Source organism: Momordica charantia (assembly GCF_013281855.1).
Source record: "Momordica charantia cultivar OHB3-1 chromosome 6 unlocalized genomic scaffold, Mcharantia_2.0 BLBB01000006.1, whole genome shotgun sequence".
Lineage (NCBI taxonomy): Eukaryota > Viridiplantae > Streptophyta > Magnoliopsida > Cucurbitales > Cucurbitaceae > Momordica > Momordica charantia.
Genome location: NW_028275164.1, coordinates 21,783,443 through 21,807,240, shown reverse-complemented (window position 1 = coordinate 21,807,240; position 23,798 = coordinate 21,783,443). Strand labels below are relative to the sequence as shown.

The window sequence follows — 23,798 nt, the reverse complement described above, 5'->3', positions numbered from 1 at the left end:
AATTCAGTGAAAGAGTAGTGTCTGCCCTACGGTGACTGTTGCTCTAAATCATTGAAGTGTCGTTGCAAAACAATTTTGTTAGGGTGTTTAATTACTTTGCTAAAATTTGATTAGGTTTAAAGGATAATGCATGAAACTAATATATGTTTGTTTTTATTTTCACCATGTCTACTTCTATAATTGCACTCTTAGCCGCTGAAAAACTTAACGGCGAGAACTACAAACAGTGGAAATCGAACCTAAACACTATCCTAGTGATAGATGATCTTAGGTTCGTCTTGCAAGAGGATTGTCCTCAAGCTCCTACGCCTAATGCCACTGTGGCGGTGTGCAACATCTATGACCGTGAAGGGATTGAATCCCAAGCGGAAGCTGTTGATCGCTTGTGATTCAACTCGGTTTAAAACGATACAATACTGGTTTTAAAAAAACAGAACAATTCTATTTAAAAAGGAGGTTAAGCCTTACGGGAGGAAGAAAACTGTAACGACCCAGAATTTTTCCGCACACCTCTAGGTCACATTAACTACCCAACTAATCAAATTTAACCTCGGTTACATCCTGCCAACTTCCTATGCACATAAACTTATAAAATCAAGTTCCAATCCTCATCAAATTAACGATAAACCAATCTCATGGAATAACATTCAACAACATTCGTGAACCACTTCACGAGGCAAGTTTATTATTCAATTTATATGAATCTAAACAAATGGAATAAAACTCAAATAGGCACCTAACCCGAAGCAAAACTAACAACAAGGAAAAATCTCTCAATTATTCAAATGTAAATAAACCGTTTATTGGCCACAGCATAAGGCCCTAACCCATGAATTAAACTAAACAGGAAAACTAAGCAGCCTATGGTCCTCGCTCGTCAGGTCTCCTCCGTCCCATCACCATGGTCACCCACGAGTCCTTCACCTGAAACAATCATTGTAGAGGGGGGTGAGTATATAAAATATACTCCGTAAGTAGCCCTCACCAAGCACACACAAACATCATGCCCATAACCATAAAGGAAACATACATCGTCATGCTCTATCATTACAGTATGTGAACAGCCATAGACATGCTCTACTAATACATTATACATTCATCCATAAACATGCTCTATAAGACTCGATGCTAACCACAATCATATAAAAACAATTATCGTCCACCTGGCTCCCTAACACCTCAAATACAACTATGTTCACCTCAGTTATTCGAGCTCTTCGAAACCATTCCTTTTGGTAGTGTCGGCCCCTGACCATTTATACCCAGAGCCCCGACACTAGTGCATCGACCCTCGACCATTTATACCCGAGGCCTCGATGTTTTACAACCTATTGGCCCTTGACCATTTATACCTAAGGCCCCAATAGTTCTCCTTTCGAAAGACTCCTCGCATTGACCCCCGACCATTTATACCTGAGGCCTCGACACTCATCTTTATCCAATATTGGCGTATCGACCCCCGACCATTTATACCCGAGGCCTCGATACCCAATTAGTGACGTATCAGCCCCCGACCATTTATACCCGAGGCCCTGACACTCACCCATTCACTTCATAATTTGCAAAACTCCACATATCGTTTCTAGCCTCCAACCAAGATTCCAGTACTAACTTCCTAATAACACCAACCACCACAACGCCCATCAACAACACCATCACTAGTATGATTTCAATGCATCTCACAGCTCACCAACATATTTCAGCATGCTTCCACAACATAAACATCATTCTAATAGCACAACAATAAACCAAACATGCTTTCACAACATACCAAATCTTAACAACAGCGCCCCAGTGAGTTTAGTCATAACAGAGCATAGTCAACAAATTGCAAACGATTGGAGCCCAACACAATTCATCCAACCACTTAAAATTCCAACGTTCATATTCAATAAGCACTACTAGATATAATAAAAACTCATGAGACACGCCAAACACTTCATACGAATTTAGACAACAAACATTTCCAAAATAAATTCACTTTAACGAACATTCCCTACAAGCATACATCATTCTACAACAGATCTCAGCAGTTCAACAATACAAAATTCCCACTATTAACACCGACGAACATTCAACACTAACCAGGCATACAAAACTACATAAACAAGAGTTACTCTGCACAACCACGTATCAGAACCAATATTAAGCATCATAAACAGTACATCGGCAACCAAATAACAAACTTCAACGCACGCACCCGCCCCCGTGCTACTTACCACCAAATGTCCTAAAGCTCCTAAGCTTGTCAAACACTTCCTAAAAGGAAAAGTACGATTCGAGGTTAGTAGCCAATTGGAAACATTTAAATAATATTGAACCCAAATTTAGGTGAGTTGTTACCTACTAACTCACACCAAAACCTCTTGGGTTAGAAGTGGGTCGACGCTGAGGATGTTCTGGCTCCAAACTTCGACTTCGAATGGCCTTAGGCTTGCTGAACCGATGTCAAAAATTGATGGGTAACATAGATTTGGGTCCGATTGAAGGTGGATCAATGCTGACCCAATGCCGTAAGGAGTGGGTATCAAGAATCAAGCTTCGGTTATGTGAGGGTAATTGTCTAACGTTGCCGGAGGGGCTGGGTAGCACCAAACTGAGGAAGGAAAACGTCAAGAAACTTGCTGGGCGTTCACAGATCTGGGCGCGGGGTCACCGGAGGAATGACGTCGGACCTGGGCTATTGCCGCTGCTGTCCGGTTCTGCTCGGAACGCGTCGCTGTCGTGGAGAAGGCCCGCCGGGGGTTGCGCACGTCGCCGGAGGATGTTCTCGTAGCAGCAGATCGTCGGGACCGCCGTGGAGCTGGGCGTCGTGTACCGCCGCGAGCTGCTGCAGGAGGACGCCGGCGTGGAGATGCTGCTGCTGTTGTGCCGCTTCGCCGGGGAAGAAGGGCCGCCGGCTGGGATGCTCCAAGAAGAAGAAGAAGAAGTTTGGGTGGGGGGGGGGGGGGGCTGTTGGCTAGGGCTAGGAATGGGGAAGAAGAAAAGGGAGAAAAGAAGAAGGAGAAAATGTTAGGGTTTCCCTTTTGTTTTGTTTTAAAACAATTTTCCCTCAATGAAAGCCCAATCATCCAAGCCCAATGAAGAAGGAGTCCATTCCCTCAAAACAAGACCCAACATACCAAGTTCGGTAAATAATAATTTAATTGAATTTTTTTTAGAGCCCGATAAATATAGATAAATTCAATTAACATCCACTTTGAAATTTAAAAAAAAAAATCTCCCGATTTGAGACTAACTAACCTGAGGGACTCGGGGCGTTACAAAAACGACTTACATTTGAAGACCGTTGACAACCTTTCTTCCTCGAGCACGAAATTTGTTTCGGCACGGACAAGCGTTCCCGAATGCACGAACCCAAAAGTTGGACACTACCACTACGTTACCTTACTATGTCTCAAGGATCAAGAACTGGATGGTGGGATAATTTCTTGGAGAATGAGACGTACAAAGAAAAACAAAACTGATATTGTGAGCAAGTTTTTGTGTTCTATGCAAAAAATCTCCAAATTGGAACAACCAACCAAAACCACAAAGACACAGTGGTTTTAACGTATGAGGGAAGAGAGAGACTGAGAATAACTTCCCACTCTCCACCTCACCACTTCCCAACAAAAATGTCAGGAAGTGGTGAATGTTATTTAACATAATTAACACACGCACACACATATATATATTTAATTTAATAAATAAATTAACCGATTAATTAAATTAAAACTATTTCAATTTAATTATTAATTAATTAATTAATTAAATAAAATTAATTTAATTAAATCATATTTAATTAAACCAATAAATATTTGAATCATATTCAAATATACATTTTCCTCGTAATCTATAGTTTCAATATGAATCTTATTCACATTATTCTCTCATAATACATAGTTTTATAATGTATCATCATACATTATATTAAATTGTGTTAAACAAAATTAACTCAAATTCCCTTTAATTAAATTTGAACAATTCAAATTCCTCTATAGAATTAATGTTCTTAATCACTCTTTACGAGCTAGCAAGAGGGCATAATGTACCTATAGATCAGAAGCTCCAACGTTACGAAATTAATTGGTCAAACTCATTAACCACCTTAAGCAACACACGTTAACTATAGGTTACTCCACTAAAAACCTGCAGCTGAACTCTTCTCACTATAGAGTATTTCTGTAACGACCCAGAATTTCCCACACACTTCTAGGTCATGTTAACTACCCAACTAATTAAACTTAACCCCAAATACATCCTGCCAACTCCCTATGCAAACAAATATATAAAATCAAGATTCAATTCTCATCAATTTAACGATAAATCAATCCCATAGAATATCATTCAACAACAATCGTGGACCACCTCACGAGACAAGTTTATTATTCAAACTAGGCGAAACTCAATGAATAGAATAAAACTAAAATAGGCACCTATCCCAAAATGAAACTAACAACAAGGCAAATCTCTCAATTATTCAAATACGAACAATTCGTTTATTGGCCATAACATAAGGCCTTAACCAATGACTTAAACTAAACAGGAGTAACTAAGCAGCTTATGGTCCTTGCTCGTCATGTCTCCTTCGTCCCATCACCATGGTCGCCCTCGAGTCCTTCACCTGAAACAATCATTGTAGAGGGGGGGAGGGTGAGTATATAAAATATACTCCGTAAGTAGCCCTCACCAACACACACACACATCATGCTCAATTATATCATGAAACAATCGTAGTCATGCCTTTCAACACATTATGCATTCAAACATAAACACATTCCATGAAAATTTAGTGACAACCACAACCAGTAAACACATTAACAACCAACCTCTAGTCTCCCTAACACCACAAGTACCTCCACAATTATCTCAGCTATCCCAACCTTCCACAGTTATCCCCTTCGAATAGAATCAGCCCCTGACCATTTATACCCAGAGCCCCGACACTTCTGCATCGGCCCTCGACCATTTATACCCGAGGCCCCGATATCTTCACCGTCTATTGGCCCTCGACCATTTATACCCAAGACCCCAATAGTCTTCCTTCCAAAGGACTCCTCGTATCGACCCTCGACCATTTATACCCGAGGCCTCGATACTCCATTAGTGACGTATCAGCCCCCGACCATTTATACCCGAGGCCTGACACTCACTCATTCATTTCCTCCAAGAATCCAACTCTCACCAGAGTCTTACTGTATACTTTCTTAAGCCACTACCCCTGCATCTTTCAACACACAACTACAATTCAGCATGCTTCCACAATTTTAACAACTTTCTAATAGCGAGATAATAAACCCATCATGCTTAATATCCAACATCATTATTTAACAAGCATTACTAAGTATAATAACTCACAACACACGCCGAACAATTCATGCTTATCCAGGCAACCAACATTACCACAGCAATACTCAACAGTTTAGCAAAGCAGAAATCTCACCATTTTCATCGACAAACATCCAACACAACTCCAAGTATATCGACCGACACAACGAGAATTATTTAGCACAATGACATAACAAAATTAGCATAAAACGCTACAAAATCAGCACGTTAGAGACCATTTGGCATCCATTAACGCACTCACACGCCTCTTGTCTACTTACTCACAACCGTGCCCTTAAGTGTTGCGTCGACTTCACACCTAAGCACACCAAAACAGAAAATACAGCATATTACGTACCCTATTTAGCCTACGAAATCAACTCCAAAAGGGTTCGAATGACGCATTACCACCAAAACCGACTTCGTATGGATGTGGGTCACCTAGATCTAGCTCGCCAAGGTGTGGGTAGCCTAAATCGAGCTTCGAACGAATGTGGGTCACCGCCAAACGTCCAAGACACTGCTGTAACGTACAAATCCCGCCGCTGGAGTTGTTGTTCGCGGATCGTAGCAGCAGGTCGCCACCGGTTCGCCGCTGTATAACCTGTTCGCCGTGCGCCGCCGCGAAGAGGAGCGGCGCCGGTTCGTTGCAGACCGCCGGGGGACGCGCCGCCGCTGCTGCAGATCATCAGGACGTCGGGGTCGCGCCGCCGCCGCTGCTGCTACAGATTGGTCGCCGGCCGCCGCTCGTGGGTGTCTTTGTCCGCCGCTGCTACGGGTTTAAAGCACGTCGAAGTTTGTTGTTGTTCCGTTCGGAGTGGGCTAGCAGCACCGGTGCTGCGTCGAGGCGTCGGATGAGATGCCGGAAAACGAGAGGAGGGGCGGCGAGATTGGGAATGAAGAAGAAATCGGGGGGGGGGGGGCGGCTAAGGTAGAAGTAAGAAGAAGAAAGAAGGAACTTGGGCTAGGGTTTTTTCCTTTTTGTTTTCTTTCTTTTTCCCTTTGTTTTAAAACCAAATTAACCCAATAGAGGCCCAACAAGTCCAAGCCCAAAAGATAAGAAATCTACCCCCTCTTAAACAAGACCCACCACACGGGGTCTGGTAAATATTAATTTAATTGGATTGTAGAGGCCGATAAATATAGATAAATTTAATTAACAATCACTTTACAATTAAATGAAAAATCTCCTGATTCGAGACTAACTAACCTGAGGGACTCGAGGCGTTACAATTTCTGTGTCCACGGATATCGACCATTAACGACAAGTCAATTATTCAGGAGTGTTCGTAACTATAGATGGGTCAAGTTACCCTTTTACCCCTCAGTTACATATTATACCTTAAGTATCATTAATCCTCTAATGAACAACTCGGTTATGGTTCGACCAATAATCGGAAGTCCCTCTAGAGATAGTGAGAGGGTGGGCCATTTGTTCAAGTCCCAAAGTTAGAACTAAAGGGAACACTCATCTACTCCCCAAAAGTCAGGGAGGAGTGAATGTCATCTTGTGTAGTTATGTTCCAAGCTCCCCACTCGGTCTCGTCCCCAAAATGGTGGGAATATTGAGTCGGCAACTCAGGCCACTCTCACCCATACATATCAATGAACGAGCCCTCACGGGCAGGAGTCCATAACTCACTCAAGATTGAGAATGAGTTGCCTAGTTATCCTATGAAATAGCAATCTGTTAGTCAACGACGTTACATCTAAAGATTGGCTATTTCGTGGTCTAGTCTTGTACAAACTCATTGTATAGGATACCCCCACTCGCATGTCTTCACACGAACGACCTGGATCGAGTCTTCTGTAACATTTACAAAGTGGGTCGTATCCATAGTGTTGCCAGGACAAGGTACCCATCCTTATCCATATACCACAAACTCTTCAGGTTATTCCTAGGACATTATCGACTTGTATATCGATGGTATATCAAATATATACCCAGAGTATATACTGTCTCGATTACATGACAATAACCTTGGATGTTTAGTTTCTTGGTTTAGATAATTGCAATGAATTCAACAACAAATTGACTGAATAAAACTTTATTGAATATAAATTTATTTTTATATGAATACAAACTACGAGTTTAGGGCAACACACCCAATAAACTCCCACTTGAACTAAACTCAAGTAGGGTGTATATAATCATAAATCAAAGGGAAAATACAATAAACTAAGGCATACACTATACCCGTTACACTTCTCCCACTTGCCCTAGACTAATCGTACAATGCTTGTAGACCTAGACTTTCTAGATGGCCCTCAAACACTTCATCCGTGAGAGCCTTCGTAAAAGGATTAGCAATGTTGTGCTCCGAAGCAATCTTGAAGCGATCTTTGTGACGATCACATCCCCTCATTGCACTGTCTCCCGTATTAGGTGGTACTTCCTTTCTATATGCTTGCCCTTCTTGTGGCTTCGAGGTTCTTTAGAATTTGTCATAGCACTACTGTTATCACAGCGACTTCCAAATCGATCAAGAACTTCCTAAGCCAAACCGCTTTTTTTGCTACTTCTCAAGCTGCAACATACTCAACCTCCATCGTGGAGTCTGCTATGCATTCTTGTTTGATGCTTTGCCAAACTATCGCTCCTCCGTTAAAAGTGAATACTAACCCTGACGTAGATTTCCTTGAATCTTTTCTGTTTGGAAGTCAGAGTCAGTGTATCCTGTAAGAATCAAATTCTTATAGTCATACACGAGCTTATAGTCCCTCGTTCTCCTAAGATACTTGAGGATTCCCTTAACAGCAGTCCAGTGATCATATCTTGGGTTGGATTAATACCTACTGATCATTTTTACTGCGTAGTAAATGTCAGGCCTAGTGCACAACATAGCGTACATCAGGCTGCCCACTGCTGAAGCATAGGGTATGCGTCTCATATCCTCAACTTCTTGGGGTGTCTTAGGACATTGTTCCTCAGACAGATGAATTCCATGCCTGAAAGGCAATAAGCCTTTCTTGGAATTCTACATTGAATATCGAACAAGTATCTTATCGATATAAGTTGCTTGAGACAGAGCTAGCGTTTTGTTCTTGCGATCTCTTAGAATTTGGATGCTAAAGACATACTGAGTTTCCCCCAAATCTTTCATTTGAAATTCAGTAGCTAGCCACTTCTTTATGTCAGTGAGTTATCCTACATCATTCCCAATGAGTAGGGTATCATCCACATACAATACTAAGAAGGCTATTGTGTTGTCGACGATTTTCTTGTATACACAAGGCTCATCAACGTCTTGGTCAAAACCATAAGATTTGATCGCAGTATCAAACCTTATGTTCCAAGATCGAGATGCTTGTTTCAATCCCTATATGAACCGTTTAAGCTTGCAAACCTTTTGCTCTTGACCTTGAGCTATGAACCCCTCGGGCTAAGACATATAAATACTTTCTTCAAGATTGCCATTCAGAAAGGCAGTTGACATCCATTCGCCAAATCTCATAGTCATAATATGTGGCAAAGGACAAAAGTACTCTTATAGACTTAATCATAGCCACATGGGAAAAGGTTTCTTCATAGTTCACCCCTTCCCTTTATGTGTAGCCTTTCACCACAAGTCTCATATTTTAGGTCTGTACATTTCCTTCGACATCTCGTTTTCTCTTGTAGATCCATTTGTACCCCTATGGGTCTTACCCCGTCAGGTTGGCCTACAAGTTCCCAAACAGAATTGAAGTACATAGGCTCCATTTCCAGGCCCATGGCTTTAACACATTTGTCATTGTCCATATCTTCCATTTGCACCCCTATGGGTCTTACCCTGTCAGGTTGGCCTACAAGTTCCCAAACAGAATTGAAGTACATAGGCTCCATTTCCAGGTCCATGGCTTTAACACATTTGTCATTGTCCACATCTTCCATTGCCTGCTTGTAGGTCAATGAATCCTCGATGCCGTCATCAAGTATGACAATTTGGGTTTTAACTAAACCCACGTAGCGGTTAGGTTGTGACACAATTCTCCCACTACGTCGAGGCACCCTCAATTCTTGAGGTGGATGTGACTGACGTGATGTACTGGCTTCATCAACAATTCTTGTCGAAATGTCTACTTGATCGACAACTCTTGTTAACGTATTTGTAGCCTCTTCAGAAATCTCATTTATCACTACCTTACTTCATGGTTTATGATCTCGAACGTGGTCTTCTTCCAAGAAGGTGGCGTTTGTCAATACAAACACTATGTTATCTTGAGGATCGAAGAAGAGACCACCTTTCGTCTCTTTAGGGTAACCTACGAATAAGCATACTTTTGAACGAGGTTCCAATTTCTTTGGGTTAGTCACGAGCACATGTGCTGGACATCCCCAAATACGGAAGTGGCGTAAATTAGCTTTTCGACCCTTCCATAGTTCAAAGGGTGTTTCAGAAACACTCTTCGAGGGAACTACGTCTAAAATATAAACCGCAATCTCCACTACGTAACCCCAAAACAAGTTAGGCAACTGAGCATAGTTCATCATTGAGCGAACCATATCTAATAGGGTTCAGTTTCTCCTTTCTGATACACTGTTCTGTTGTGGTGTACCAAGGGCTGAGAGTTGGGACGTGATTCCATGTTCTATCATATAGTCCTAGAATCTCAAGTCCATATACTCTCCACCCCGATCAGATCGAAGTGTTTTAATGGTTTTACCTAATTGATTTTCAACTTCGGTCTTGTACTCTTTGAACTTTTTGAGGGTTTCGGACTTGTGTTGCATCAGGTATAGATAATCGTACCTTGAGTAATCATCTATAAAAGAGATGAAATATTCATACCCTCATTGAGCTTTAACATTCATCAGACCACATCTAAATGTATAAGTTCTAAGGGCTCTTTGGTTCTATAGCTTTTTCCAGTAAAAGGTCTTTTAGTCATCTTGCCTTCAAGAAAGACACAAGGTGGTAAAGAGTTGTCTTCTAACTCGCTTAGAAGACGATTTTAACCAACCTTCCAATCCTATTGAGATTAATGTGACCTAATCTTAAGTGCCAAAGATAGGTATTTTCTTTATGAGAAACTTTTTGCCTTTTATTTTGAGTTTTAGAATTTTTAAACAACTCGGTATTTAAAGCTGCTTTACTTATGGTTGGTCATAGCACATACAAGTTGTTTTCAAGCTTAGCAGAAAAAATCTTTACAGCATTTCTAGAAATGAATGCTTCATTTAATTGAAAGGAAATGGAATAAAAATGTTCTAACAAATAAGAAATTGAAATTAAGTTCCTTTTGATTTTTGGAACTATGTACACATTATCTAATAATATATACAAATTCTTGTTCATAGACAACTTAAGCTCCCATAGGCCAGACATTAGCTATGCAGTAGGTATGGTGAGTAGGTATCAATCCAACCCAGGATATGATCACTGGACTACTGTTAAGGAAATCCTCAAGTATCTTAGGAGAACAAAGGACTACAAGCTCGTGTATGACTCTAAGGATTTGATCCTTACAAGATACACTGACTCTGACTTCCAAACAGACAAGGATTCAAGGAAATCCACGTCGGGGCCAGTGTTCACTCTTAACGTTGGCAAAGCATCAAACAATGATGCATCGCAAACTCCACCATGGAGGTTGAGTATGTTGCCACTTGTGAAGTAGCAAAAGAAGTGGTTTGGCTTAGGAAGTTATTGATCGATTTGGAAGTCGTTCCAAATATGAACTTTCCCATCACACTTAATTGTGATAATAATGGTGCTATGATAAATTCTAAAGAACCTCGAAGCCATAAGAGAGGCAAGCACATAGAAAGGAAGTACCACCTAATACGGGAGATAGTGCAATGAGGGGATGTAATCGTCACAAAGATCACTTCCGCGCACAACATTGCTGGTCATTTTACGAAGGCTCTCACGACTAAAGTGTTTGAGGGCCATCTAGAGAGTCTAGGTCTACGAACATTGTACGATTAGTCTAGGGCAAGTGGGAGAAATGTAATGGGTATAGTATATGCCCTAGTTTATTGTATTTTCCCTTTGCTTTATGATTATGTACACCCCACTCGAGTTTAGTTCAAGTGGGAGTTTGTTGGGTGTATTGCCCTAAACTCGCAGTTTGTATTTATGTAAAAACAAATTTATATTCAATTAATTTGTTGTTGAATTCATAACATTGCATTGTCTAAATCCAATAAACTAAACATCCAAGGTTATGATCATGTTAACCGGGATAGTATATATACTAGGTATATATTTGATATACCCTCGATATACAAGTGGATAATGTCGTGGGAATAACCTAAAAGGTCTATTGTATATGGATAAGGTTGGGTACCTTATACTGGCAACACTATGGATACGACCCACATTGTAAATGATCCAGGTCGTTCGTGTAGAACATGCGAGTAGAGGTATCCTATACAATGAGTTTGTATAAGACCGGACCGTGAAATAGCCAATCTTTAGATGTAACATTGTTGACTCACAGATTGATATTTCATAGGATGACCAAGCAGCTCATTCTCAATTCTGAGTGAGTTATGGACTCTTGCCCGTAAGGACTCGTTTTTTGATCTGAATGGGTGGAGTGGCCCGAGTCACCGACTCAACATTCCCACCATTTTGGGGACGAGACCGAGCGGGGAGTTGGGAACATAACTACACAAGATGACATTCACTCCTCCCCGACTTTAGGGGAGTAGATGAGTGTTCCCTTTAGTGCTGAGTCCGGGACTTGAACAAGGGTTCTGACCCTCTCATTGGCCCGAGAGGGACTTCCGATTATTGGTCGGGCCATAACCGGGTTCTTCATTAGAAGATCAACGGTACTTAAGATACAAGATGTAACACAGGGGTAAAATGATAATTTGACCTATCTATGGTTACGAACACTCATGAAGGATTGACTTGCCGTTAAAGGTTGATATCCGTGGACACATAAATATTCTATAGTGAGAAGAGTTGAGTTGTGGGTTTTTAATGGAGTAACCCATAATTAATGTATGTTGATTAAGGTGGTTAATGAGTTCAACCAATTAATCTCGTTCTTCTAATCTATAGGTCGATTAGGTCCCCTTGCTAGCTCGTAAAGGATAATTAAGAACATTAAGTCTTAGAAGGAATTTGAATTGTTCAAATTTAATTAAAGGGAATTTGAGTTCATTGTGTATGACACAATTTAATATAATATATGATGATACATTATAACACTTTATATTATGAGAGAATAATATGAATTGGATTCATATTAAAACTATAGGTTGAAAAGTTAATGTGAATTGGATTCATATTAAATACTATAGGTTATGAGGGATATGTATATTTGAATATGGTTCAAATATTATTTAATTTAATCAAATGAGATCTAATTAAATTATGTTTAATTAATTAAGATTTTATTAATTATTAATTAAATATAATTCATTAAATTAAAATAGTTTTAATTTAATTAATCATAATTAAATAAATTGTTAAACTAAACAACTCACCACTCCTCGACTTCCCTGTGGTTTGGTTGTTCAATTTTCCCTATATAACATATCTCTCTCTCACAATCTCAAGTATTTTCTCGGTACGCTTTATTTTCCAAGGAGGATCCCACAATTCGGTTCTTGTTGATAGAGTCATAGCAAGGAAACTACGTGTTAGTGTCAATCATTTGGTTCATGCGTTTGGGTTCGTTTGTTCGTGCCAAAACAAATTACGTGCTTGAGGAAGAAATGTTGTCAACGGTTTTCAAACGTAAGTCCTTCTCTTGCTGCCAAGAGGCTTAACCTCATTTTTAATAGAAATGTTCTATTTTTGAAAACCAATAATGTGTAATTTCTAAACCGAGACGAATCACAAGTGTTCAACCGCTTCCGCTGGAGATTCCATCCCATCAAAATTGACACCTTAATTCATATTAAGTGTTAGTTTAGTTATTCTCATCATCCTTAATGTTATTCTTTGATTAATATGGAACGCTATCGTGCCCAGTTGATTAATTAATAAAATTTAATTTTGATGCTTAGTCTAAATTAATTACATTAAGAGAATTAAAACATATGACTGTTTCGAGTGAGTAGACTAAGTTCTTGAATCAAGAAACTAATTTTGTGTAAAACCTACGATCAAACCCAACGTAAGGTATATCCCTATCGATAAGGCCTCTCATTCATGCACTCTAGACTTACTTCAATTGAGGTATATCCCGTAATCTTTTTGAGCTCCTGCTCGAGCATGAGTCCTCTAACATACTTTACTGAATCCCATTGCCTTGCTTCGGCATATATATTCGACAGGGTAATGTAGATGCTGGAATTTTTAGAATCCAAGGAGAGTAATCTGTCAGCAATTTTTACACCCAATTCAATGTCCTTGTGCATCAGACATCCATTCAGCAGAGTTTCAAGTATACCACTGGTTGGAATGAATGGCATCTGATTGATCAATGCGTCAGCTTGCCGAAGACGTCCTGCTCGACTCAAAAGATCAACAAAACAAGCGTAAAGCTTATCAGTAGGCGTTATGTTATGATCTTTCTTCATACTGCTAAACAAAGAGACTCCTTCTTCCACCAGGCCTGAATGGCTACAAGCAAATAGCAGGGAAACAAAAGTGCTCTCATTTGGCTGAAGTCCCTCTCGTTCCATTTCACGGTAGACGCACAGTGCTTTATGTCCAAGACCGTGAGTTCCATAGCCCGAAATCATTGAGTTATATAAAATCACATCCTTGGGTGTAAAAAAACCATACTTGAATACCTTCTCAGCTGAGTCTATTTTGCTGCACTTTGCATACATATCAATGAGGGCTGTCGTAGCGATAGCATCAGAAGAAAAACCGAAACGAATCAAGATAGCATGCACACTTCTCCCTTTATTTAATGAGCCGAGGAGCGTGCAGCAGTGCATTAAACTAATTAAGGTAAGAGCATTGAAACTAACCTTCTCGTTTTGCATCTGATTAAATAACCTCAGGGCATCTCTAGCATGCCCATTCTGTGTCAATCCCACAAGCATGGCAGTCCATGATATCACATTCTTACTTTTCATTCTCTGGAAAAATGAAAATGCATATGCCAAGGATCCACATTTAGCATAAAGATCAACAATTGCGGTAGACAAAATCAAATTCAAATCAAGTCCACTTCGATAGACGCAACCGTGGAGAATCTTCCCGCCATCCAAATCCACTGCATGAGAACAAACCTGGAGGAGGCTAACAATGGTAGCTGAATCAAAACCTCCATCACTTGTAACCAACATCCGAAAGAGATTTAATGCTTCGAGAGGCAAACCATTTTGAACGTAACCCGAAATCATAGCATTCCAAGACACCAAATTTCTCAAGGGCATGGAATTGAAAATCCATCGAGCAGTTTTGATGTCACCCGTTTTACAATACATATCAATCAATGAGGTAAGCACCCTTGTATCACTACTCATTCCAAATCCAAGAATGTAGCCATGAATACATTTTCCAAACTCTACATTTCCTGTCTCCCCACAGGCTTGAATCAGGCTTGTCATGGTCACAGCAGTAGGTTCAATTCCGCTAAAAAGCATATCAAGAAACACACTAAAACCTTCACTATACAAGCCTTCCTTCATGAACCCACCAATCATCACATTCCAGCAGACAACATCTTTTCCAAGCATTTGATGAAAAAACTTTTGTGCACCCTTAATATCACCAGTTTTCACTAAAAAATTCAAAATTGAACTTCCTAAAAACTTACCTCGATCCCACCCCATATACACAGCTAATCTAATCACTTCCATCCCCATTTCATAATCCAGTAAGAACGTGCACGCCTTAAGAGCAAAATTACAAGTATAACTATCAAACTCCAAATCACACCGACCCATAATCTTAAATAACTCGATACTCTCAACATAATGCTCATTTTGCAGATACCCATTAACCATGGCATTGCAGAGGACAGTTTTTGGATGAGGAAAATTATCAAACACCTTGCGTGCATGCTCCAAACTACCCAAACGCGAGTACACCGCAACGAGTTTTGAAGCCAAAAAATGGTCGCTGGATAGGGCGTTAGTGATAATAAGCTGGGCGTGTATGGATTTGACACACAAAATGTTGTGGGGAAATTCTTGGAGAAGTGAGAAAAATAGTTGAATACTGGGTTGGGGGAAGCGGAATATGGCATTTTTTATGGAGGAAGAAGAGGTGTGTGAAACGAAGCTTCTATGAGGCGAATGATGGAAGCGAAGGAAAGGCGACATTAAAAGAAAGAAGAGGGAGGAGAGAGGAAGAAAGGCATAGCCATAGGATAAGAAACTCTTGAATCTGTGAAGTATTGAGCCAGGATTTTGGGTAATTGCCAAACGTAGGCACATTGAGTTGTGGTATAGATCTTATTTCCTGTCTTCACGCCTCTCGACATCCAGCCTCTTTCATTGGTGGCGTTTCAGCAAACGCAGAACTCGACGATGCAAATAACCATCAAACTCGACCGGCAGTGACTTGCACATTCCACACCTTGCGAAATAAAATGCCTTTGGCCCGATGGTTTCCCCTTTGTAAGTTATTGTGCCCCACAACCACGTCCTGTTTTATTTTTATTTTTTAAATTTATTTTTATTGTTTTTGTTTTTAAAAAATATATATATATATTTACTGTTTTTTTTTCCTAAATATATTTTTATTCATTTTTGCTATCTAAGTATATTTTTATTGATGAGAGTTAAAACAAATCACTAAAATTGGGTTTCAGTTCTGTTGTTAGTAACATATGGGCCTAATTTCTAATTTTGTTAATGGGCCTAGTACAAATACATTTTCCTATAAATAACCCATGACTTATATTGTGAATGATGATGAATTCAAGATAATACCAGCAGAATTCATTCCAATTCTTGATATTTTGAAATTGTATCTGTAATGTCTAACGACAAATTGTAGAAGATAGACAATGACAGATTCCATGGAGGCAAATTCTGAAATTACTGCAACACAAGGCACTCAAGTAGTGAACCCATGCAGCAAGATTACGACGGTGAAGTTGAGTGATGATAACTTCTTTGTTGTGGAAATTTCAAATATTGGCTGCAATAGACAAAAACGGGCTTGAAGCATTCATTGATGAGGATTCTGAAATCCCACCACAGTTCATCAGAAACACAGGAAATACTGAAGAAACAAGGTCAGTAAACACTGCTTATACTCTCTGGAAGAGACAAGATCGACTCATCATGTCATGGATTCTTGGCGCCATGACTGAAGACATTCTTGTCGATTTGCTTCACTGCACAACATCAAAAGAAATATGACAGAGTCTTCATCAAATGTGGATGAAGACTCTGCCATATTTTATGTGGTAACTACTGCTATATTTTAATATATGTGGATGATATAGTGATTACGGGTAGTTCTTTGGCTGAAACTCAACAACTTATCAATCTACTACACAACAAGTTTGCCTTAAAGGATCTCGGTACACTCAACTATTTCTTAGGCATCCAAGTGTCCTATCATACAGCTACAAGCATTTTTCTATCTCAAGCTAAGTATATCACCGATCTATTAAAAAGAGCTAAGATGCATGAAGCTAATGCCATTGCTGCACCTATGATCAGTGGCTCCATTGTTGCTGCCCGACAAGGTGATCCTTTAGCAGACCCATATCTATATAGAAGCATCGTTGGGGCGCTACAGTATGTTACACTTACAAGGCCCGAAATCTCTTATGCTGTAAACAAAATCTGTCTGTTCATGCATGCACCTACCATGATTCACTGGCAGTTAGTTAAACGAATCCTAAGGTACCTTAAAGGGACATTTGATCATGGATTACTTCTCACAAAACCTACTACATTAACTCTACAAGGATACTTAGACGCAGATTGGGCTTCCGACCCTGATGACTGAAAATCAACAACATCCGAATTTTGCATTTACTTAGGTAATAATCCTATATCATGGGGATCTAAGAAACAAGCAATAATTTCACGTTCAAGCATAGAAGCAAAATACCGTGCTCTTGCCCTCGCTGCCTCAGAGTTGATCTGGTTGAAAACATTGTTCTCGGAGTTGAGGATTCTGATCCCTAATCCACCAATTCTCTGGTGTGATAATCTTAGCTCAATCCATCTTAGTGCCAATCCGGTTCTCCATTCACGAACGAAGCACATAGAAATTTATATCTACTTCATTCGAGATCTTGTGATTTCTGGCAAAATTCGTGTACAACATCTCCCCTCTCTTGCGCAAATCGCTGACGCCCTCACAAAGCCTTTATCATTGGCACAATTTCAGATTCTGAAAAATCAAGCTCAATGTGAGTATCACTAAAATTGAGTTTCAGTTCTGTTGTTAGTAACATATGGGCTTAATTTTGTTAATGGGTCTAGTACAAATACATTTTCCTATAAATAACTCATGGCTTATATTGTAAATGATGATGAATTCAAGATAATACAAGCAAAATTCATTCCAATTCTTGATATTTTGAAAATGAGTCTCAAACTTTAACTTATTTTGATTTGTTTAATATATTTTTATCGTATCTCAACGCTAACCTATTTTACTTTTTTAAATGTATTTTTTTAGTTGAAATAAATAATTTTAATTTTGATGTCTAATTAAGTTTTTTTTACAAGATATGTCTAACTAAGTTTATATTATGGAACATATTTCTTTTAATAAATTAAATATATCGTTAAATAACTCTAAAAATCTTACGAAATTAAGCAGAAAAACAAAAAAAAAACCAACTCTAGGGTTATTACTATTATTATTATTATTTAGTCTAAACCCTATCAATTATTTCATACCAAAATATAATTTCTAACTCATTTGACGCAAGATAATATATTTTCAACCATTTTTCAAATGAAAACCTATCGAATGACAGAATTTCTTTTGCAACACACGTGAAAATTACAACACCTATACATGCAGGGTAGGTTTGGGGGTGTTGTGATGCTTGAGATTGTAAAGTCTGTATTTGAGGTGTAATGTGTAGGATGAGATTGGGTAGCTTGTGTTTGGTGTGCACCACTATGTAGGCTTGGTTTGAGTTATTTTATTTATTTTTATTTCTTTTTGAACTATCAACCTTGTCAAATAAGTGATTTGGAGGATAGTTAATTATTGGTATTTAACAAAGAGGTATAAATACCTGTCTTTTTTTTTTATCACTTGTCTTTAATGAGAAATTACTTCAGTCATTCGTGATCACTACCTTCATTCTCATCAGGCAAAAGACTATTATTTCAAAAACCAAAAATATTATCAGAATCCTAAGTTAAACGACTCAAAGCTCAAAATCATGACAACTTCATCTTTAGAAAGACATTCGGATTTAGTTTCAACAAATCAGAATTCACTGTTGATTAATCTGGGAAACAAGATCTCGAAGGTCGAATTGAGCGATGAAAATTTTTGCTTTAGAGATTACAAGTTATCACACCTCTGCAAGGTCATGGTTTGAAAAATTCATCGATCCAGAACTAGAAATTCCACCAGAATTTGTTAGATCATAAGGAGAATCATTCTCTACTTCAACTCATAATCAATAATTTCTTAACTGGAAGAGCCAAGATAAATTGATCACTTCATGGCTTGGATCCACGGTTGAAAAAATCTTATCACAGATGCTCGAATGTGAAACAGGCAGCGAGGTGTGGAAAATTCTATGTTGGAATTTTCAATAATGTGGGATCACACATGTATTAATTTAGTGTGTTCTTGCTATTATGTGTAAGATATGGTTTAATGGAGTAATTATAAAACGACCATGGTTAAAATGTATAGATACCATAAAATTATTTCCAAATTGATGAGGGGCCAAATTGGAAATATTCAAACCTTGTAACCGACCAGTGATTTTTGGTCGAGGGGTTATGATCCCCAAGTCAGTATCATCATTACGTCAGTTTCTCTCTCATCCCTTCAAGAGAACCTGCTTCTTCATCTACGAATTTACAAATTAGAAACAGAGGAGAATCGTGATTCATCTAGACATGGAAGATCAAACCTGTCAATATAATCGACATTCAATTATGGACAAGGTACGCTTCCGCTTCTTTCATATTAATTCTCTTGAACTGAAATGGAAATTCGATCTATGGCTTTTAAGTTTTGGGTTTTAATTTTTCTCAACAAGTGGTATCAGAGCCCTCTCATTGTTAATTCTTAAGAATTATGTTGAAATTGGTTACAAACTAGGGCTGTTTTTTATCTTCCCTCATGAAAATTTTCTCCGTTTTAGAATATTCGGTTCCCATCTTTATCTTTTGTGTCTTCTGTGTTTAAATTTGATGTTCCATTACTTAAGCAATCTTGATGTGGAATTGAAATTACTATACTTCATTTACTGTTGATGCAGAAATTTGGCCTTCGGGATTCCGCCAAATTAACACCCATCTTCTAGAATAAAAGGGATCAACGAGACCTGCAAAACAGAAGAGCACTAAAGACTGGTGTGGCTTTGGCCACACGGGCTATGATACTTAAGTCAGAATCGAAGTAATCAATTATGGAGAGTATGGTGTTTTGACGTACTTTTAAGGTTTGGTTTACCTTCCTATTTATGGAAGGCGGATCCTAATCCCTTTAGGAATTACAGAAGTCGAATCCTGATACATCTAGGAAACCTAGATATCTAATTCGGTGCGTTTCGTTATGGGCCTGTCGTTGGCTCAAGAGTCGGGATGCGATTAGTTCGGGCTAGAATGCACTACGGTCGGATTGGACCATTAGAGTTCTCTAGGAAGGTTAATATTTGGCAGGAATTGCAGACATTTTTTGTGGTGATAAATGTGTGACGATTATAAAGCTTTTGGGCATGTGAATAATGAATCGATCCAAAGGTAGGTTTGTTATTTGACGTGCATTGATTGTCAATATTTGATCACTACGCCAAGATTATCATTTACTGTCCAAAGACTTGATGTGGATGTTGTTTTAGGTATCTTGTGGAGGGATTAACCATTATTTTGAATTTTATGATTATTATGACTATTGTTCAATATTAATAATTACTAATGTAAGCATTATTGTATATTTAACTTTGTTTTCTTATTAGCTGATAATGCTACAATTTCTGCTATTCTCAACAATATTCATATTCTTAATGGTTCAAACTTCAAAGATTGGAAAGAAAATATGGTTGCATTTTTAGGCTGCATGCATATAGACCTCTCATTTAGGATAGAGCAACATTCTCCTCCTTCAACTGAGAGTTATCTTAATGATAGGAGTCTCTTTGAGCAGCGGGACCGCTCAAACTGCTTAAGTCTATTGATCATAAAGCGCGGTATTCCAGATGCATCTAAGGGTTCGTTATTCGAAGGAATAACAAATGCCAAAGATTTCCTAGCTGAAATAGAAAAAATATTTTGCTAAAAACTATAAGGTTGAAACAAGCATGCTTTTGCAAAGCTTGATTTCAATGAAATATAAGGGAAAATGAAATGTTAGGGAGCATATTATGGAAAAGTTTTATCTTGGATCAAAACTAAAGATACTTAAAGTTGAGCTCCCTGATGAGTCGCTTGTGCACTTAATTTTGATCTCTCTACTTACATAGCTTGACCATGGTCAATTATTATTGTCAAAATGGTGAATGGACTCTAAATGAGCTCATTCACTATTGTGTGGAAGAGGAAGAGAGATTACTGCAGCTATGATAGACGGTGCTCATTTGGCAAGCATCACCAAGGACAAAGGAAACAAAATTCTACCGTTTCTAAACTTCTAGGGACATGTAAAGAAGATTTGTAACAAGTTTCATGCCTAGAGTGTGAAGAAAAGGTAGACCTCTTATTTGGTTTGTTCTTCAGTAAATCCAACTTCAGTACCTTGAAACACATGATTGTGAGATTTTGGTGCAACTACACACATAAGTGTTTCTATGCAGGATTTCCTAAGTTACCGAAAGCCAACTGATACTGAAATAAACATCTTTGTTGGTAGTGACAAGTGGGTAACAATAGAGGCCATAGGCATTTCCGGCTGTTTTTATTTGAATTTTTAAAGATACCTTTTGTTGTACTATCTGTAGACAAACTTTGGTTTGTGTTTTCTATGTTTGTATATACTGTTATTAAATATTTTGATAACAGTTCTTTGTTTAGTATCTGAATTCAAATATTGTTGGCATGGTTTTCTTGATGCTTTTGCAAAAAAGAATAGACCAAAATAAAGTGTTCGGTAACCTAAAGGATATAATTTTTATGATCCCTCGCTTCAGAAATTTTTTGAGAACTGCAGCAGTTTTCAAATATTGAGTTTGGGGGAGAAATAGGGGTAGAAACACTGTCCTTTGTAAGGATGAATTAGTATCTATTCCCATCATTGCTTTTTGCAGTGTGCAAATTTCTATATTTGTCACTATAAATTAAGCATATTAGGATTTTTAACTAGAAAATGTTGAACATATCCATACGAATGAGGTAGTTGGTCATCATGAGCAAACTCAGCAATCTCCAAAATTAATGTCCTTTGAGATGGTCCATTAGAGAAAGATCAGAAATATCCATTTTTGGATAATTTCATAAACTTTCTTTATGAACAAAGAGAATAATATGTGATTCTATATAAATGTCATCAAGTTATTATCTTGTTAGGTTTTGAGATAAAAATTGTTGATAATTGTGCATATGACAAGTTTTGTGGGAGTAAGTATAAAGGAGACTGAAGTAATTTGTTGACATCCTTGTCACTAAGAAAACAAATTTAGTCTCAGTTAATGCTTGAAAAGAATCTTGAAGTTGAGAAAATGGAAAAAAAGGTTCCTTGTTCATCTACAATACGGAATCAATGTAAGCTCAAGTATATGTATAATTGTGTACATTGTTTGAGATGTTAGGCAGGTACTTAATTAAACAGAAAGATATTCTGGTAAGAAGCCAAATGGAGGTTGTAAGGTATTTGTAGGGAACAAAAGATTATATGCTCACATGCAAGAGATAAGTTTAGTTTGAGATCATTTGGTATTCCGACTCTTATTTTATGGATGTCGTAATAGTGGTAGATCCACCTCAAGCTATATTGAATGATATCCCATTATTTAATCTAACTACAAGTTTTTTTTTGTCATGTCTGCAAATTAAAGGGTGTTAAAAGACCACTCAAATTTACTGTGACAGTAAATAAGCTAGATTCGATTAGCATTAGGAATTCATAAATTCTTAATTGTGAAGGAAATAGTGTATAGTAGACACAAATCTATAGAATATATTGAGACAAACTCTATAATAGCAGATCTGCTTGCAAAAAAATTACCGCCCAAGGTCTTTCATCTTTCATGAGCATATGACTCATATGGGTGTCATTGGACACGAGGAAATTATGTTCTACTGGGAGTTTGTATTGTTCTATGATTGATTTGGACATATGTATTATTATGTATTTTGGATTCTGATTAGAAGTATGGAAATTAAGTTGATTATACTTTGCCTCATTAGGTTAATGATTTTGATCTCACTAAAGTAAGGAAGGACCATATGGAAATAGGTATGTATAGATCACATTTTATATAATTTCCATACTATACATTCATAGTTTGATCTATGCCATTTAGTTATATTGGTATTTGTGACCAATAACGGGATTACTGATGTAGCTAATGGACCAGATTGTTTAAGTTTACTCTTTTTTCACAATAGCAATTTTGGAGCGCGTAAAGTCAAACACATTTTTTAGATTACATATGTGACCCGGTGGGAGATTGTTGAAATTTTCAATAATATGATGCTACAAATGTATTAATTTAATGTATTTTTGCTATTTAATTAGACCAAGAAAAATTATTTAATTATGTGTAAGATCTGGTTTAATGGAGTAATTATAAAACAATCATGGTTAAAATGTACAGATACCATAAAATTATTTCCAAATTGGTGAGGGGCCAAATTGGAAATATTCAAACCTTGTAACTGACCGGTGGTTTTTGGTCGGTTACATAGGGGTTATATATGATCCCCAAGTCACTAAAAATCGTGATTCATCTAAATTTGGAAGATTAAAGGTACGCTTCGGCTTCTTTGATATTAATTCTCTTGAATTGAATTGGGAATTTGATTTATGGGTTTTAAGTTTTGGGTTTTAATTTTCCCAACCTTCTAAACAACCTATTTTCTTCGAGAAACTTAGCTAGGGTTATGGAGTTGAACTTGAAACTGGAGAATTTGAAGAAAGGAAGTCTTACTTTAAAGGACTATTTCCTCAAGGTTAAGAATCTTACAGATTCATTAGCTGCGGCTGGAAAGCAACTCTCAAAGGAGGATCATATTATGCATTTCTTTGTTGGTTTAGGAACTGATTTTGACGTTACAATCTCAATAATTTTTGCACGAAAAGATATTCCAACACTACAAGAAGTCTATTCTCTGCTCTTGGCTCAAGAAGGACAGAGAGAGAAATAGTACGCATATAAATCCTGATGCCTTTTTACTTTTTGTAAATCTCACAACTCAAGATCAACAAAAGAGAGAAAATAGTTCGAATTCGACAGAAAATAAAAGCACCTGGAACAACAATAGAGGTAGAGGAAATAATTGATTCAATAACAACTAGAATCGAGGGCGAAATTGGAAC

At 38.0% G+C, this 23,798-nt stretch overlaps 1 protein-coding gene across 1 annotated transcript; it reads right to left on the bottom strand.

Moving 5' to 3' along the window:
* Positions 1 to 13,230: 13,230 nt before the first annotated feature.
* LOC111022546 (pentatricopeptide repeat-containing protein At2g03380, mitochondrial) lies at positions 13,231 to 15,762 on the bottom strand. The gene has a single exon (XM_022299709.2). It carries the CDS (start codon positions 15,590 to 15,592, stop codon positions 13,385 to 13,387), a length of 2,208 nt encoding a protein of 735 aa, XP_022155401.2. The 5' UTR covers positions 15,593 to 15,762; the 3' UTR covers positions 13,231 to 13,384.
* Between the last annotated feature and the right edge of the window lie 8,036 nt (positions 15,763 to 23,798).

Coding starts and splice junctions, on each gene's coding strand:
- LOC111022546 (XM_022299709.2), bottom strand. CDS start 15,592: ATGTGCCTACGTTTGGCAATTACCCAAAATCCTGGCTCAATACTTCAC.